General features: G+C 40.1%; 1 protein-coding gene across 10 annotated transcripts in view; it reads right to left on the bottom strand.

Moving 5' to 3' along the window:
* ercc6l2 (excision repair cross-complementation group 6-like 2) overlaps nt 1-19,964 on the bottom strand; it is a 178,816-nt gene that overhangs the window by 137,471 nt on the left and 21,381 nt on the right. For all 10 annotated transcript variants that reach the window (XR_011354668.1, XR_011354664.1, XR_011354660.1 and 7 more), the window contains exons 8-10: nt 19,716-19,856; nt 16,821-16,937; nt 10,559-10,678 (exon numbers count right to left, since the gene is read on the bottom strand). Coding sequence is in view for 4 of the 10 variants with exons in the window: in XM_069929289.1 (XP_069785390.1) it covers nt 10,559-10,678; nt 16,821-16,937; nt 19,716-19,856 (378 nt within the window). In the remaining 6 variants the exon portion in view is untranslated. The remainder of the gene's footprint in view (nt 1-10,558; nt 10,679-16,820; nt 16,938-19,715; nt 19,857-19,964) is intronic.

Below are 19,964 nucleotides of genomic sequence, written 5' to 3' on the forward strand. Positions count from 1 at the left end.
GTTGCAAGGCTGTGAAAGCCTCCATTACTAGTTATTTAAGCATCTTGCTTAAAAAACATTTGCTTCATCTTCATTTTTATTTTCCTCAAACTAAGTCAGTCCTTGATTAACACATTCATATGCTCCAAGGTTTTTTTAAAAAAAGCCCGTCTATCTAGCCTTAAGCATCTGAAGAAGAGATGAAGCTCAGCAGACTGAGTTCTAGCAGCAATTATCGTGTCCAATGGTCAGCCAAAAATAGTTAAGAGGAATATTGGAGATGTGATTGGAAAAGTACCACAAATCCACTATTTGGTTTGACACAATACCAGTGACAGGTGAGATGCTTACTTGCCAAGTTTCTAATATAAATATTACTTTTGATAGATCCAATTATGGTTTCTGCAAAAAAATTATTAGAACTTGTGATAAATCATTGTTAAATTGAAGTGTGCTTTTACATAACCTTGACTAATCCTTAATTTTAGGGTGACACGCAATGAGAGTGAGCCCCACAAAAAATTCACTCCTCAATTAAATTTTATTTCTTAAAGTCATTCTATACTGCAGTGTGCCACTGTACGAATGATCCTTTTTGCTAAAATCAGATCAGTAACTTGTTTACTGTCTGGCTGCTCTAGGAATTTAGATAGACAGCATTTTGGTATTTGCTCTCATTCCTATAGATTAATCTTTGCTTATTTTAATTTGAGAGATTGCCAAGATAATTTTACAAAAAAAAAAATTGCTTATAATTCCAACAAAAATAACTAAATTTTCCAGAGAAATTGAAGCAGATTTATAAGCTGGAATCTACATTCAAAACCAAAGTCAACTTTAGTTTCTGAAATGTATTTTGGACGACTAACTTGATGTCCTTGCATATTAGATTGTAATTTAAGGAGGGTTTAATTATTCTAAGCAGAGGAGAAGGACATAATACACTTCACTGTGGTCGCTTGTTCATATTTTAACTTAGATTTTTCTTGATTTTCCAGCTCATTTTGGATCCTAGTCTTCTGATCGCAAATACTTGACCTGTATTTGCCAGGGCTGATCAGCATTGAAGGAAAGGTCACAGGAAATGTTTTATACTCACTAACAACAAATATGTGAGAATATAAGCCAGTTAGATCTCTGGCTTAGTATCAGCTTCCATTGAAATGGCTTCTTGTCCTGGATTCAGATAAACCATGGACTTTCTTTGGTTGATTTGCTTGTTCAGGGCTGGGTGCCTTGTAATAAACAAAGTCTCCCTTTTTAGTCATAGTTTTTCTTTTATTTTGGTTATGTGTAATTTCACATCAAAACCAAATTTCCCTTTCTAAGTTATCATTTTTGATCATCGAGTTTAATTGTTCAAGCTCATTCAAGCCACAGATAATTATCTGACCTTTTTGAATTAGAATTGTCAACCTTCATTTTAGTTTGTCTGATATAATTTCTGGAGTTTTCAGACAAGTCCTTCCCCTCAGGTTAGAACTATGCCACAAGTTTCAGGCTATTTTTTTAATCCAAGGGCTTTTGTTAAAAAGGTGACAGAAATGATGGATGAGGAAACTGTATTTAATTTGGACTTTCAGAAAGCTTTTGACAAGGTATCACAATTCACGCTATACAGAAGATTAATGGACATGAAACTTGGGGGAGGGGTAGCAAAGAGATTTGAAAACTAGCTACAGAAAAAAATATCACACAAGAATTAAGGCCCACCAAGGATAAGAAGGTGGAATGGGTAGAAAAGTGGCAGATAAAATATAAAACATGGGAGTTTGGCACAATTTTTTTTTAATGTAGTAACTAACCTCTGAATGGAGTGTTAGTGCTAAGAGAACTCAAGAGCCTTACAGGTTCCAGTTCAAAGCAAATTAAAAATCATATTTAGTGAATATGACCACCAAAAAGACCCAAGGCTGGGTCAACAATAAAAAGCTAAAATAGACAGACAGTTTAATAGAAATGGAAAGGAAAGCGACAAGATATTAGAAAAGACATTAGGATCAAAACTATAAACATCAATACAGACTGGTTGGGCTGAATTATTCCTTCTCTGCTGCAATTTACCAAAGAACTAAGGGTAGAACAATCCACTACACCCAGTTTTCATTCAAGCTAATCAAACCATTTTGCAGAACTGACATTATGTATTAAAGTCCATATCCTGCCTTTCTTTATAAAATATCTTTATTAATTAAAAAAAAACATACACACATATTGATCCAATACATGGGCTGAACTACAAACAGATATAATGTGCTTCCCAAATAGTGCCTTAATGATATATAGAATAAATTGGGTACACCATTCTTAATCAAACCCCTTTTGTCAAAATATCTCAAAAGAAAAATAAACAAAGAAAAGGAAACCACCCCCCCCCCTTAATAAAACCCCTCCCTCAAAACAAGGTTAACTTGCATATCTAATTATACATAGGAAATGAAATATGATATTCTGAAACCAGACAATGCTTTTCAGGAGGATCCAAACACCTTCATTCTTTAAATTATGGTCGTCATCCATGAATGGGCCACACGACTTGTAAAAATTCCACTTTACTTCTTTAACATTTTAACACTATATCTGATTTTTTTTTAAACTTAGGAAGAACATAACATCCTATAACCATTGTTAGGTGGAGAGCTGTCTTTCCATTTCATCAAAATGGCCTTTCTTGCTATCAATGAGTGAAAGCTAAAATTCGCTTCTGAGGTGAAGTCAGTAATACATCCCCTTCTTGAGAAAAGCAATTAAGGAGCATGGTCTAATTTGACCTTCAAAATTACTGATAAAGTTTGAAAAAAAATTCAAAAAATTTTCTAAACTAGAGCAAGCCCAAAACATATGGATCAGTGAAGCCTCAATAAGTATAAAGTCCATATCCTGTCAGCTGTACAGTAAAATTGCAGAGGACAAAACAAAACTGCAGGAAACAGACAGCTTAGGTAAATTGAAACACATTCGGCCTACTTATGTCAAGGGGATGGATGCTCACTTCTGGAAACGATAAAAGTTTTTAAGAAGGCCTTGATGAAGTATAAGACTGCTAAATAAGATAGGAGTACTACATGAAAGGTACTGTTATGGCTAGAATGTTGGTCGACTTGCAGAAAGCAAAAAGTGAAAATAAAGGGGGCCTCTTCAGGCTGGCCGATTACTGGTGGTGTTCTGCAGGGGTTTTTGTTTGGTCCGTGACTTTTCACATTGTAGGTAAATGATTGAGATGATGGAAATGATGGCTTTGCAGCCAAACTTGCGGATGATACGTAGATGGGTGGAGGGGCAGGCAGTGTTGAGAAAACTGAGTCTGCAGGGGGTCTTAGACAGTTGGGAAAATAGGCACAAAAGTGACAGATGAAATGCAGCATATGGAAGTATACTTTGTCGGAAAGAATAAAGACAGAAAGCTAAGGTCCACAGGACCTTGGGAATCCAAGTGTAAGATTCCCTAAAAGTTACCTTGCAGGATGAATCGATAATAAGGAAGGCAAATGCAATGTTAGCATTTTCATTTCAAGAGGATTTGAATACAAAAGCAAAGATGTAATGCTGAAGTGTCAATTAGACCATATTTGAAACATTTTGGGCTGTTTTGGGCCCAATAAGGAAGCAAGGATGTGCTGGTATTGGAGCAGGTCCAGAGGAGGTTCATGAGAATGATCCTGGGGTGAGAGGGTTAACATATGAGGTGCATTTGATGGCTCTGGGTCTGTACTCGCTGGAGTTAAGATCAATGAGGGGCATCTCATTGAACCCTACTGAATATTGAAAGGGCTGAATAGAGTGTACATGGAGAAGATGGAGTAGTGGGAGAGTTGAGAAGCTGAGGACAAAGCCTCAGAATAAAAAGACATCCTTTTGAAACAGAGATGAAGAGAAATTTCTTCAGCCAGAGGGTGGTGAAATCATTGCCGCAGATTGCTGAGGAGGCCATGACATTGGGTGTATTTAAACTAAGGGTTGGTAGGTTCTTGATTAGTTCCATCAAAGTTATGGGGAGAAGACAGGAGAATGGGTCTGAAAGGAAGTATGAAATCAGCCATGATGTGAATGGCAGAGCAGACTTGATGGACTGAATGTCTTAATTCTGCACCTATTTCTAATGGTTTTGAAAGCTTTTTTTTTAATATAAACACACATTTTGCTTTAAGCCCACACTGCAAGTTTCCACAGAGAATTCAGGAATATATTAGGAGTTCAATAAAACCATTCACTGAAAAAGTAATCAAAAAATGCATTAGAATGGGTCTGCACAGAGCTGGTCTTATCTGAATATTCATTTAGCAAGAATTTTGTTCAATATCTTCTTGGAACTCTCTTCTCTAAATAATCAGTTAGTTGCCCAGGGAGTGCTCTTGTGTTGCTCTGTTTACAGTAGGCCTTGGCTTCCCTGAATGTGTACAGATGTGGATCTGCCAATAATCTGATTTGCAAGATGTTCCATGGCTTGGGGAAGCAAATAACTGGTGCCTTGTATACAAAGGCTGGACTGTTATTTTCAAAGGAAGCATATCCACATCTGGCAATGCCAGACTGAATGGACTACGCATAAGACCAAATGCACCAAGGGGAAATGAAGAAGTTTCTGCATCATGGCCAGTGCTTTCATTCATTCAGTAATAAAATATTACAACTACTGATGTGTATTTCAATGTTTGCAGCTAAGCTGCAATCTGCCCATAAATATCAACTTAGCTACAGGTTAAAATTTACTGCTTGAAAATATAACAACAAGCTGCGTGCATTTAGACAAGCAGAACCAGCAATAAAAATGAATGTAATCACTAACCTAACATATAAATAATTTCCAGTCTGCTATACTTGGAATGCACAAGATTTAAAGTTTTTAAAAAATATTTATTTCATGATGTATCTTTATCCTTACTCTGACAATTAAATCCACGGGTGATCATTTGGTGGCTTAGAGATAAAAAGTGCAAAATGCTACTTTTTCCAGTTAAACTTCAATTCAAGATGTCCATCAGATGGTCAAAGAGTAAAGACAATAATTGATGCAATCTGAGTAAAAATAAATCCCAATAAAGGGGAGGACACTTCAAACAATAACTCTTAGCATTCCTAGCACAGAGTAAAAGACGTCTTAGTGTGAACAGTATACTGGCTTAGCACACACTTAGGCTGGTGTGGGGATAAATAGTGTTACAGTTCCTTGCATCAAACCTGGAAAGAGAATGGATCCAATTACCAGGGAACAACAAAACTAAAAGCCACATCAATTGTCTTACTTGTAACCACCATCCCTCTTCAGACAAATAACCTAATAATACACTCAAAAATGACATGCCAAACATTCTAAAATGCAGGGTATATTAAAAGGCCAATAATTGGTATTCATGCACACTTAAGAATAAAAATAGAAAACCAAGATATGAGAAAGCCCATGTGATCAGTGCATCAATGTTGTTTTCTTTACTGACCCCCATAACTTTAGTCAAAAGATTTCAGTGTGAAATATACTTCACAATTCAACATCTATAGTCCTCTGGGGCAGAAAATTCCAAATACCGGTAGTTGCAATCCTCAGAGAAGTATTTCTTCCTCATTTCAGTTTTAAATGATTGATCCCTTGTCCTGGGACAATGCCCTTTGGCTATGCATGCCTGCCAGGGGAAACATGCTCCCTGGATTTACATCATCAAGTCCTGTCAGAATCTCAAATGCTTCAAAAAACTCACTTTTCATTCCTTTGAAATCTAGAAGGTATAGACCCAATTGTCAGTTTACAGAACCTTGAAGGCAAGCACATCTTTCCTTGATAAGAGCAAATATGCACTGCTTCATATATGCTCCTGCTAAAGCTCTTTGGAATTGTAGGAAGACTTCTTTTTACTCTTGTACTCCATTCCCACACCCTTGTAATTAAAGCCAACATTCAATTTCTCTTCTTGATTGCTTGGTACAGGAGTGCTAATCTTCTGTGATTTATACAAGAGGAGAAAAACCAAGCATTTATACTATGATAGAACTCGTCAAAAGTTGTGACATTATGAACTTTTTGGCCAAAATACCCAGGGTTAAAGCTGAAAGCTTCTCTTTGAAATTTTTCACATTTGGTACTGTGTGTCCAGGAGAAAGAACTGTTAAAAAAACATTATGCCCATGGCTAAATCTTTTTGCAATTCAATGGCATCTACCATGCCATTGTTTGCAAGATTAAATTCTGTTAGAAGACCAAATCCCATGATTAGTGGTATCAGGACACAATAAGTGCAAAGCAACCGGGGGGGGGGGGGGGGGGTGATGTGCCTATAATTGAACACAATCTATTCCTCCAAGAATGCCATTCTATTTGTTTTTGATAACAGCTATTCCTTTTTCACTTTCCTCCCCCTCAGAATTGGTCTCTCTCCCTCTCATTTTTCCTTCATATCTAACAGTGAGTGGAGAATCTGCACTGAGATTCATGATAGTGTAGCAGAAATGAGCAACATTGGACTATGAAAGAAATGTGGAATTCCAAAGAAATATGTAATGGACTGTGGATTTGCTTTGACTGGGAGTACATGCAGAAGTTGGAAACCAAGAAGACTGGAAGAAAATTGATTTTGTTATAATACCTAGGATGGAAGAGAAGGAATTGAGTGGGAGCTAGCCAACACATTAATTTCACAAAATATATGGTCATGTGGATATTATTAGCAGGTGCCTTTCATCAAAATGGCCCTTCTTGCTATCAATGAGTAAAAGCTAAAATTCACTTCTGAGGTGAAGTCAGTAATATATCCCCTTCTTGAGAAAAGCAATTAAGTAGCATGGTCTAATTTGACCCTCAAAATTACTGATAAAGTTTGAAAAAAAATTCAAAAAATTTTCTAAACTAGGGCAGGGATAAACTAAGACTTCATTAGTCTTGCCTTTCCATTGCCATTACTTTCTTTGAGTATTTTCATCCTGTAGCTAAACTTTCAGCAAGAGCATATTTAGATCAAGGTCAAGATGTTGTCCTAAAAATGCAATTATGCTCTTAAAATATAAAATAACCACACTTCCTAAACCAGTTTGCCATGAGAAGTCATGAGACTTTAAAAACTTTTAAAATATAATGTCTGAAAATGTTCTAAAGATCATCACTCATGCATCAACCTTGACTCATTTTGCTGTGGAAGTGGAGATGAACAGACATTTAACCCTAACTTCTGTTAACTTTTTGTGATTCATGCAAAAACCATCCAAATTCCTCCTCTCTCACATTATCTCTCTATTTAGATAATAATCTGGCTTCTGATTCCACCTATGGAAATGCATTATCTTACATACTTCCACCAAACTATCCATATTGTGTTGTAGAATTACAATGTCCTCTTCACCACATGGCCTTTCAACCTTTTTATTTAAAATCAGAGGCAAACTTGAAAATCATTTATTTTGTTATTCTCCGTCAGGTTATTAATAGAAGTACTAAGCAATGGTTTGGGCCAAAAACCAACTCCTGGAGTAGGAAGCAAATTTTAAAAGTAAAGAGACTACAATAGTTATGTACATCCGGTCTCAAAACTAGCCTTTCTTATGATACCTTGGGGATGCCTTTTTGGAAATCTAAATGCATTACCTCTATAGGACCCCCTCCATCAACTCTCTAAAATTTTCACAAAATCATATATTCAGCTCTCTTAATTGACAAGATTTTTCCTCTTTCACTGATCAGTGAAATGTGGTGTGTTGAGAGACAGATAGAAGCACTCACTGATGTTAAAGTTATGCAAAGATAATGATATAGTATGACATTTTAAGCTGTGTTATACAAATCATTCTCAATTTTTTGAAATATTTTAAGATATATTATTTGTACAGCATGCATTTATACTAGTAAAACACAATGCTGGAGAAACTCAGCAGGTCAAACAGTGAACTTTTCCAGCAAAGATAATTATATGTAACCAACATTTTGGGCTTGAGTCCTTCGACAAAGTATGAGCAAAACGTAGACAGTTGCCCAAAGAAAATGGTGCACAGTGAAGAGGCGGGGGAGGAGCACAATCCTACAAACAGGAGGTAATAGGTGAATAAGAGAGGGAAGAACACCAGCAAACAAGGGGAGGGGGGATGGCTCTATGAATGGAGAGGGAAAGGGGTGGTGAGCTTGAAGAAAGAAGACAGAGGGATTGGGAAGAGAGAAGAACAGGGAGTAAGCTAGCAGAAACAAGAGAAGTCAATGTTAATGCCATCTGTTTGGAGAGTGCTCATATGGAATATTAGTTGTTCCTGTGGCCTTAGTTTGACAGTATACGAGACCATGGACAGACATGTCAGCAAGGGAGTGTGGTGCAGAATTGAAATGGTTGGTCCCTGTTATTGATCTCACGTATTGTCAAATCAAAGTTTATTAAGTTTTCTGCAGACATTAGTGTGATAGAGTATATAGATATATATAAAAATGTTTTTGGGAGATAAATTGGGAAAGGTTTGTTAGAGTTGGTCACATACAAACACTTTAAAACAGATCTTATTTAAAATACTGGAGCTCTGCCCCATGGTAGACGTATTGGCTACACAGCTGTTGCAAGAGTTTTTAAGAGTGCTCAAGAGACTTCACTAATAGATTATTGTTTGCAAAAGGCAACAGATGAAAGAGCATGCTGGAGCTACTGCTGCCTGGAGGAAAGCTTACTGTTGTAGGAGGGTCATGTGGTTTTGCAGGCAGAGAGAGTCAAACAGACTTTCTCTGTGAGGGAGAGAGAGAGACAGACAGGAGACAGACAGGAGACAGACAGGAGACAGACAGGAGACAGACAGGAGACAGACAGGAGACAGACAGGAGACAGACAGGAGACAGACAGGAGACACACAGGAGACACACAGGAGACACACAGGAGACACACAGGAGACACACAGGAGACACACAGGAGACACACAGGAGACACACAGGAGACACACAGGAGACACACAGGAGACACACAGGAGACACACAGGAGACACACAGGAGACACACAGGAGACACACAGGAGACACACAGGAGACACACAGGAGACACACAGGAGACACACAGATCACTTGCCAGCAGAAGTAGCTGGGACTGGAACACAACAAGCTGGCAAGCCTGTTTAGAAGATGGTCTGGTCAAACTCCTTGTGGTTCATGCAAGAGGAGAGGACTGGTTGTCTAATGTTTCACTTGGAATAAGAAAAACAAACAGGAACTCTGTGGTGACCTGAAAGAAAGAGGTTATCATCTGGAGAACCATGAAGGGGCAAGTTTTGTCAGCAAGACACTGGAGTGGCTGATGGAAGTACATCAGTTGTTGATGTCCTGGAACAACAAATTTCTCTCTGAAAACCAACAAGAACCTTCCTGAGCAGTAACCATTTACCTTTCAAGCACCAAACCTGGTGAACTTTATAAATGTTAGATTCTGTGCACAGTATAAGAGTTGCCTGCAACCAGTGAACTTGGAGGAATGAGAAGTGAGATTGGACTGTGAACCAAATAACTTTTCTGAACTGAACTTTATAAATGTTAGATTCTGTGCACAGTATAAGAGTTGCCTGCAACCAGTGAACTTGGAGGAATGAGAAGTGAGATTGGACTGTGAACCAAAGAACTTTTCTGAACTTACACACACATTACACACATGTGGGCTTAGAATTAGAAGGGGGTTAAGTTAGGTTAAGTAAGTCAATAGTGATAAGTTAAAGTTTGATTCTGTTTTCATGTTTAAAATTAATTAAAGACAACTTTTGTTTAAGTAACCATTTGTCTTGGTGAATATCTATTGCTGCTGGGTTTATGGGTCCTCTGGGCTCGTAACATTAGTCATTGACATATCCACGTCTGCCTCCTAAAGAGTGTTTCTGATCTGTCGGACTTATGTTTGGAGATCTTTCTTCATTATGTTGAGAATTCTTTTGTCATCAACAGTGGAGGTCTTTCTTGGAATACCTGTTTCTTTGCGATTACTGAGCTCATCAGTACATTCTTTCTTCTTAATGATGTTCCAAACTGTTGATTTTGGTAATACTAAGGTTTGGGCAATGTCTCTTATTGTTTTATTCTTGTTTTTCAATCTCATACTGAATTCTTTGACTTTCAGTGGCATAACTCTGGTCCTCATAGGAAAATACAACTACAGACTCCAAAGGTGATCAAAAACTTAGATGCAAGTCTTGCTCTCTCATACCTGCACTGGTTAAGCAATTAAACATACCCAAGTATTCACAAACCCCTATGAAGCCAAATGTTCAAAACATTATGATGCCCTGAAATGAGAGGACTATATATAAAAAGTACTATAAAAACAGCAAACTGAAATGTATTAAAGTAATCTTGAATAAAAATCAGGAATTTGCACTTTAATTACATGAGAATTGTTTGATTACAAATTTAAAACTGTGGAGCACAGCAGCAAATAAAGAAAAAAGGGTTTTTGTCCCAAACATTATGGAGGGCACTGTATTTCACTGATTACCATCTCAAATCTTCCTTATTCCACTTTTTAATTTCAGGTTGTTTTAATTTCCATGAAGCATTTTTACATCAAAATATACAAATTGAAACTTACAAATATTTGTATTTTCAAAATTATAATAATTTTGTTTATTTCTTCAACATTTACCCTGATTCTTACCTTCATTTTTCCACTGTACTTGGGATCAGAAATGGTTGCAAAAACAGCTTCTTTACTCAGCTTTGCAAACTCTGGAAAACTGCAAACTACATGTTCATAGACTCTTTTGACAGTGGATTTCTGAAACCAATATAAAAATTAAAATCATATGATTTTGATCAACATTTAATTTATTTCCCATCACAAACCACTCTCAAAAGTGGTGAGGGGAAGGTATCATTGCAAAGATATGCCTTGATGTTGATTTTAAAACTTGTACCAGCTTTTTATGACAATTGAGTGCTGGAGACATCCAGTTGTTATTAGTACAATAAAATAAAAACACAATGCTGGAGAAACTTAGCTGGTCAGTGTATTTTATATAGCAACGACAAAGATACAAAGTTTTAGGCTTAAGGACATCATCAAAAAATGAAAAAAAGTTGGCAGGTACACGAACAACATGGTGGAGGGAGAAGCAGGGGAGGAATGTGGTCTCAAAGGAAGGAGGTAATAGGTGGACAAGAGAGGGAGGACAATTCAGCAAGCAGGGAGAGGCAATGGCTTGGTGGGATAGTACATGAGGCCATGGGCAAACATGGGATTGGGGTTCAGAATTGAAGTGGTTGACCACTGGAAATTCCGATCCCTGATGCAGACAGAAGAAAGGTGCTCAGCAAAGTGATCTCCCAGTTTGCACCCATTCTCTCCAATGTAAAGAAGAACACAAAGAGAGCACTGAATGCAGTTGATCACTCCCACGGATACACAAGTGAAGCGTTGCTTCACTTGAAAGGACTGTTTGGGACCCTGAATGATGGTGAAGGAAGAGGTGTGGGTGCTAGTGTGGCACTTCCTGCAGCTACAGAGGAAGATACAGGAGGGTGCTTTTGGTGGGGAGGAATGAGTGGACAAGGAATTCCCAGAGGGAGTGGTCCTTACGGAAGATGGACAGGGGAAGATGTGTCTAGTAGTGGGATCTTCTTGTCGGTAGCGGAAATTATGGAGGATAATGTGTTGGATGTGGAGGTTAGTGTGATGGTAGGTCAAGATAAGAAGAATCCTGTGTTTCGTGTGGATAGGGGCAGAGGGAGTCAGGGCAGATGAGTGGGAAATGGAGGAGATGCTGGTGAGGGCTGAGGGGAAGCCATGTTTATGGAAGTAGGCAGACATTTTGGAAGATCTGGACTGGAAGATCTCATCTTAGTAAGAGATGCGGTGGAGATCGGGAAATTGTGAGAAGGGAATAGAATCCTTGCAGGGGACTGGGAGTGAGGAAGTGTAGTTGAGGTAGTTGTGGGAGTTAGTGGATTTTTAAAATATGTCTGTAGAAAGCTTGTCTCCCAAGATGAAAACAGACAGATCAAGAAAGGGGAGAGTGCTGCTGGAGATGGACCAGGTGAATTTCAGATCGGTCTGGAAGTCACCAGTGAGGTGAATGAAGTTGACGAGCTCATCCCAAGTGCATGAGGTAGCTCCAAGCAGTCGTCAATATAGTGGAGGCAGAGTTGAGGGGCCTTGCCTGTGTAGGCTTGCAGCATGGATTGCTCCACAAAGCCCACAAACATGCAGGCCATGGCAACTCCTTTGAATTGAAGAAAGTAGGATGAGTCAAAGGAGAAGTCCTTAAGAGTGAAGACAAGTTCTGTCAGGCAGAGGAGGATGATCATGGAGGCGACTGGTTAGGACTCTTGTCAAGAAAGAAAAAGGCTTTGAGACCTTCTGTATAGGGGATGGAGGTATTAAAGGGATTGGATGTCCACAGTGAGAATGAGGCCAATGAGTTCAGGAAATTGGGAGTCACTAAAGAGATTCAAGATTCAATTTATTATCATAGTAATAAAACAGTGTCATATTACATGAAATTTATTTTTGCCTGCTCCAAGACAGACTTGGAGAAGGGTTCAGAGAGCTCATTGCTGTATCTGACCCGACCTTGTTGGTTTTCGTGCAGTTGGATAACCATGTTGAGGAACTTTGGGGGGCATCCGATGCGCTCTAGTATTTGCCAAAGCCCTTTCCTGCTCACGGTGTCGAAGGCTTTGGTGAGGTCAACAAAGGTGATGTAGAGTCCTTTGTTTTGTTCTCTGCACTTTTCTTGGAGCTGTCTGACGGCAAAGACCATGTCAGTAGTTCCTCTGTTTGCGCGAAAGCCGCACTGTGATTCTGGGAGAATATTCTCGGCGACACTAGGTATTATTTTATTTAGTAGAATCCTAGCGAAGATTTTGCCTGCAATGGAGAGCAACGTGATTCCCCTGTAGTTTGAGCAGTCTGATTTCTCGCCTTTGTTTTTGTACAGGGTGATGATGGTGGCATCACGAAGATCCTGAGGCAGTTTACCTTGGTCCCAACAAAGCTTGAAAAACTCATGCAGTTTGGCATGCAGAGTTTTGCCGCCAGCCTTCCAGACTTCTGGGGGGATTCCATCCATACCTGCTGCTTTGCCACTTTTCAGTTGTTCGATTGCCTTATATGTCTCATCCAGGGTGGGAACCTCATCCAGCTCTAGCCTTAGGGGCTGTTGAGGGAGCTGGAGCAGGGCGGAATCTTGGACTGAGCGGTTGGCACTGAAAAGAGATTGGAAGTGTTCTGACCATCGGTTGAGGATGGAGATCTTGTCGCTGAGGATGAACGACGCCTATCTGGTGTAGGCTTCATGGTCAAGAGCTTCATTGCCTCCAAACTCGAAAACCTTCCGACAGGCCTCTCGGACCGAATCATGTCCATGCGACTCCCCCTTCAAAACAAGCGTCACATCACCCTCATCAGTGTCTATGATCCAACCCTCCAGGCGGAACCAGCAGAAAAGGACAAGTTCTACACCGACCTGCGCAACCTCATCCAACGCACCCCTACAGCCGACAAGGTTGTCATCCTGGGCGACTTCAACGCTCGTGTCGGCAAAGACTCAGAAACCTGGCCAGGAATCCTGGGCAAGCATGGCGTCGGCAAGTGCAACGACAATGGGCGCCTCCTGTTGGAGCTCTGCGCAGAACAGCGGCTTGTCATTACAAACACCCTTTTTCAGCAGAGGGACAGCCTTAAGACCACCTGGATGCATCCCCGATCCAAACACTGGCACCTCCTGGACTACATCCTGGTGCGAGAAAGTGACAAACGAGATGTGCTCCACACCAGGGTCATGCCTAGCGCGGAATGCCACACTGACCACCGGCTGGTTCGCTGCAAGCTCAACCTTCACTTCAAGCCAAAGCCCAGGAACAATAAAGCCCCCAGAAAGAGGTTCAATGTTGGAAACCTGCAGTCAGACGAAGCGAGAGGAAACTTCCAGGCAAACCTCAAAGCAAAGCTCGACGATGCAACCCGCCTCACGGACCCGTCCCCTGAAACCCTCTGGGATCAGTTGAAGACTACCATACTGCAATCCACTGAAGAGGTACTGGGCTTCTCCTCCAGGAAAAACAAGGACTGGTTTGACGAAAACAGCCAGGAAATCCAGGAGCTGCTGGCAAAGAAGCGAGCTGCTCACCAGGCTCACCTTACAAAGCCGTCCTGTCCAGAGAAGAAACAAGCCTTCCGTCGTGCATGCAGCCATCTTCAGCGCAAACTCCGGGAGATCCAAAATGAGTGGTGGACTAGCCTCGCCAAACGAACCCAGCTCAGCGCGGACATTGGCGACTTCAGGGGTTTCTACGAGGCTCTAAAGGCTGTGTACGGCCCCTCACCCCAAGTCCAAAGCCCGCTGCGCAGCTCAGACGGCAAAGTCCTCCTCAGCGACAAGATGACCATATTAGTTCAGTACGATAAGAGCAAGCAGAAACAATGGATCGACCTGGAGAATTGAGTTTATGTATCTTGGGTAAGAGGTAGAACCTGGGAGTGCGGGGATAGAAAGCAATGAGATTGATCGATGGAAGGGAGATGACCAGAGGAGATGAGGCGGAGACGTGTTGTGGTGGGGTCCTGAGAAGGGGCAAGTAGGACGAGGTGTCTGAGAGCTGTAGTCTGGTCTCTGCAGGTTAGGTCAATGTGCCAGACCACACCAGCATCACCCTTGTCTGCAGGCTTGATGGTGAGATTGGGATTGTTTTTACTTTAATCATGGAGTCTGCAGATTTTTGTGTTTTACTAGTATAATGAGGGACCTTACAGATTAATTTCCCGCCTTTCTCCTATGCAGTTTAAGTCAAGATCGTGGGAAAGAAAACATTACTATTCAGATTTGCAGGTATTATACAAAATCATTTCAGAAGAAAATTAGATTCATTGTTTCAAAATGCTTGCAATGAAATAACCAAACAGATTAGAACAGGAAGTACAAGAACAGGCCTTTCAGCCCAAAATGTGTACACTGAGCTTGGGGTGCCAAATTAAACTAAATCTCTACTGCCTGTGTTTGATCCAAATCCCACTTTCTCTTGGATATTCATGTATCTTTCAAGAACCCTCTTAAACACTCCTAGAGTGTCTGCTTCCATCACTATCTCCAGCAGCTGATTCCAGATACCTGTACCTACTGCTGTGTAAAAACTATCCCCACATACTCTCTCCTTAATTATGTAATGCCATACTGCAACTGAGACTCAAGCTAATTTCTAAACTCCACTGGGAGCTCGGCAAGACAGCTTGGAGCAATGATCTGGTGGCAAATGTTCAGAGCATTGCCGCTCAGGTATGGGACGCAGGCACTCATGGAGCCTTTACTCAGGAAAAAAATAATTTTTCTCTACAAATGTCTACATTACACCACCGTTTCACCCCCCCCCCCCCAACTCAATCCCATTTATTGTATAACCCCAATTAAAATTAATTCAATGGCACCTCTGTTTCAAGTCAGCTCATCTCAACACATTATTTTGATTATCTTGCAGCTTTCAGACCTGCTTAAAATGAAACTTCCCTTTTAAAACTTGTAATCCCACAAAACTTTCCTGATCTGTGTGAAATTATCCTCTCATAAATCCCCAGAAATAAAAACATGGAACATCTATTTACATGTTTCTCCCCCACTTGCCCCCCCACCCTTTTTTTTTAGTGCTGTGCAATTTTTACATCCACCTAACAATGCAGAAGGGGTCTTAGTCAATTCTGAAAGGTATAACTCTCGATAGCAATAACAATTATTTCACTGAAGTGGTCATCTCAGTTATCCTGGCGTAGACCAATCAATTGACACAATTTCAAACTCAAGAGGAAAAAGTGTCTGAGCTTTAAATGTTTGCCCTAAAATTCAATTATATGACTTGTTTATCTCACTACCATTCATCTAAATATTTGTTCATTCCCAGAGTGAGATACGATTAAAATTACTTCAGGATCAAATCGCGCCACTGTTTAAAAATAAATAGGCACTTCATTGCAAATCACCCTTGTACCAATAACACCCTTTTTCTGGTCAGTCAAGAACCACACACATTGTTCTCAGAAAAGATTCTAGTTATTTCATTGCCATAAGAGCCAAAATATTATTGCTTTACTTGATTTTCTGGAGCACTGAAAGAAATTACCTCATTCAGACTCTAATGCTTTAGTTTGTTTTTAAAACTTGCTTCATTCTTTAAATCCCCGGGACCAGACTCAATATCAAAACCTAATTAGGTTGCTGCATGCCAGTCATATCTCTACCATCCCTTAGCAAATTAGTCTCTGGTCTCACCAGATTTTCACTTGCACCCTTCACAAAAGTGTGCAACAGATGATTAATATTCAAGATTCAATTTATTGTCATGTAATAAAAGTGTCATATTACACAAATTTGCTTTTGCCTGCTGTATGGTTTGATGCCAGAAAGCACAGACTAACAAATTAAAATCAAGGTATTCTAGTATTCTGTAAAGTTCATACATGTACTGGCCCTTTATCATATTATTTCTTCTTTGGCTTGGCTTCGCGGACAAAGATTTATGGAGGGGGTAAATGTCCACGTCAGCTGCAGGCTCGTTGGTGGCTGACAAGTCCGATGCGGGACAGGCAGACACGGTTGCAGCGGTTCCAGGGGAAAATGGGTGGGTTGGGGTTGGGTGTTGGGTTTTTCCTCCTTTGCCTTTTGTCAGTGAGGTGGGCTCTGCGGTCTTCTTCAAAGGAGGTTGCTGCCCGCCAAACTGTGAGGCGCCAAGATGCACGGTTTGAGGCGAGATCAGCCCACTGGCGGTGGTCAATGTGGCAGGCACCAAGAGATTTCTTTAGGCAGTCCTTGTACCTTTTCTTTGGTGCACCTCTGTCACGGTGGCCAGTGGAGAGCTCGCCATATAACACGATCTTGGGATTTTAAAGTGCAAGTATATTTTTAGGTTACTGAATAGTGAAGTCAATACATTACCTGCATCTTGCTGGTGTTCTCATTAGGCTGCAGGAGTGCAATGTGATTGGATATCTTACGGAGCATAGCCAGGTAACTGAAATAGATTTGTCGTATTGTGGAACCTTCTTGATTGCGCTGAAAAAAGGAGTGCTGTTGTTAAAACCAAATTGATCAAATGGCTTTGATGCTAAATTACCAGAAGGAATTCAGAAATGAAAAAAAAATCATCATTAGATCAACACAACTTTAGAACATGTCTCTTTTATTAAGAAGTGTTTGGCAAGACAGACAACCTTTTAGAGCAGTGGTTCTCAACCTTTTTCTTTCCACTCACATACCACTTTAAGTAATTCCTAAGCCATAGGTGCTCTGTTGTTAGTAAGGGATTGTTTAAGGTGGTATGTGGGTGGAAAGAAAAAAGGTTGAAAACCCACTGTTTTAATCTTACCTAAATGACTCGTTATGTGCACGGTTTCATAACTCCAAAGGAAATGGGTCAATGACAATTTTTCTCAAGCAAAATATTTCAGTAACATTTGGGTCTAGAGCAGTGATTCTCAATCTTTCCTTCCCACTCAAATACCACCTTAAGCAATCCCTTACTAATAACAGAGCACCGATGGCATAGGGATTACTTAAGAGTGGTATGTGAGTGGAAAGAAAAGGTTGAGAACCACTGTTTTAGAGAGATACCATTTTCATTGCATTTCTGAATCTGACAGATCATTAATTATCAATACAGTTTTGTGCTTGGGCTGTTTTTACTGCCTCACTTAATGTAATGCACCATCAGCAGGGAATGAGAGATGTCCCCATGATAAACAAAGATGATCAATGTAAAATATTTTACATAAAAGGATGACAATGAAAGAGATTTTTCAATAACTGCTCATTCAGGAAAGGCCAGTGCTTGGGTAAGGAAAAAAATTTTGATCAGGATGTTAGAACCTCTTGCTCTCCTTAGGTTGATGCCCTTAAATTGCACCCTAAATGACTAAAACAGGGAGGTTCAGCATCCCAGCCAAAAGATCCCAACCATATTCATCTATGATCTCTTGCCTGTTGGCCTATGCTCTTCCCCCTGCCCCTTCTTCTCTCCTCCCCCCACCTTTTTATTTAGGCACCTGCTGCTTTTTGCTCTTGATTAAGGGCTCAGGCCCAAAAGGTTGGTTACGCTTGACTTCTAATAGATACCGCATGGCCTACAAAGTTTCTCCAGCACTCTTATGCATTGCATTATAATCACAGTAGCTGCAAACTTTTGATTATTTTTAAATTTAGACAATCACAGGCCATTTCAAATACGAGTACGTGCCACCCAATTACACCCAAATGTTCCACAACACCCCCCCCCCACCCAGTACGTTTTGAAGGGTGGGAGGAAACCAGAGCACCTGGAGAAAACCCATGGAGACTCGGGAAGAACGTACAAATTCTTTATAAACAGTACAGGGTTCGAGCCTTGGTCCCGATTCCTGGCGCTGTAACAGAGTTGCACTAACCGCTACATTAACTGTGCCATCCCTTTTTCTGTTTAACACAATATTAATTCCAACCTTGAAATCTTCCCTCAGTACAATAATGGAGCAGTAACATGGATGTTTTGTTCAATTCCTGAAGGGTGTCCTTTCATTCAGCGTATGTGTAACTGAGCCAAGATGAAGTACAGTGGAATTGTGATTGGAGGGAAAAAAAAAGAAACTGTTTTGTCAGCACAAAGGCTCCACCATAAGATGAGGTTGAAGAACACCATCTTTTGGTCTGCAACTTCAAACTGCTCACATTCCTGTACAAAAACTGCAACGAACAGTAAAACCAGCAACTGGAAATGTTATAATGCCCCAAAGAGTTAAACATATCAGAACAGAAGGGAGCTTTGCTCAGAATCTAATTTGTGCAACTCCAGACCCAGATTTAATTCTCACACTGACTGCCAAAAGTAAAAAAAAGAGTTCCATTCAGAAGCCCTTGACTTGAGTAGAAAAACTCAGCTAGAAGTATATATTATAAAAACAGTAGCATTTACTTAAAAAAAAAATAAAGCAAAGGCAGAACATTGAAAAATTACCAGGAAGGGGACAGCCAGAATTTGTGCTGGTAAGTTACAGTGCGATTCAAAATTTAAAGAAGCTTGAATATTCGTCAGAATATACCCCTTCATGCATAATAAGTCAATGTATTACCTTGTGCTAATATGAATTGATTATAGATATTGATACCTTGGTGGTAACTTAGAGGTGAGTTTTCTTGGGTGAATGGAGAGAATTCAGGCGGCTGAGAAAAGCTTGGGAAATCTGGTTTATCTAATGTCCAGTAAAATTAATCTTTAACAGTTTTCACCCATTTTGAGCTAGGTCTAAATAACTGAAAACTCGGGGAGCAAAGTCCCAACTTTACAAAGTTAAAGTCTGTGACTCCAAAATGGCAAAATACACCAATCTCTGTTTTGATGAGTAACTGGTCCTTTTCACGAGGGATTCTAATAGCGGTTTTGAGGAGGGCTGGGTTAGGGGAGATTCATTTTTATTAAAAATGGTAGAAAATTAAGGCAACCAGATTCCCATAGTGGGCTTGCCAGTCATCCTTCATTCGGTCTCTGTTAAAAGTGCAAAAGATTGCATTTGAAACTAGTTCAGTTCTTGTTCCAAAATTTTAGCTGAATCTCTAGCATGCCCACAGCTTTATTTCCCTCTCTGGAGTTACAATTCAACTCTCAGCTTCTCATTTCCATTTAAATGCAACGTGGACATGCAGATTGAGCTGGAACAGAAACTGTTTGGAAATTGAAATAAAAAAACACACAAGTAGGCATTATATTCATCATGCCATTGTGATTTAATTTCACTGAATATAGCATCTAATTCTGAACGATTGACCAATCAGAACTTTGACGACCAACTGCCTGGGGCTGACCTTGTAACAGCAGTTCTTCCTTTTTCGACCACTGTTGCAATCACATGGATCCCAGCCATGCATCACAAATTTTATATCTTCGGTCTCCAACACTGCCTTGTACACAGACTTCTGGAACTCTGTTAGAGAGCAGTAAACCACCTGAGAAGAACAAGATAATTAAAATCAGGAATTTAGGGCTTCTTAACTCATCCATGGATAGCCTGTCAGGTATCTAATCCTGGATGCCTGTAATTTGTGGGAAGAGAG

This window comes from Narcine bancroftii, chromosome 1 (genome assembly GCF_036971445.1).
Source record: "Narcine bancroftii isolate sNarBan1 chromosome 1, sNarBan1.hap1, whole genome shotgun sequence".
Lineage (NCBI taxonomy): Eukaryota > Metazoa > Chordata > Chondrichthyes > Torpediniformes > Narcinidae > Narcine > Narcine bancroftii.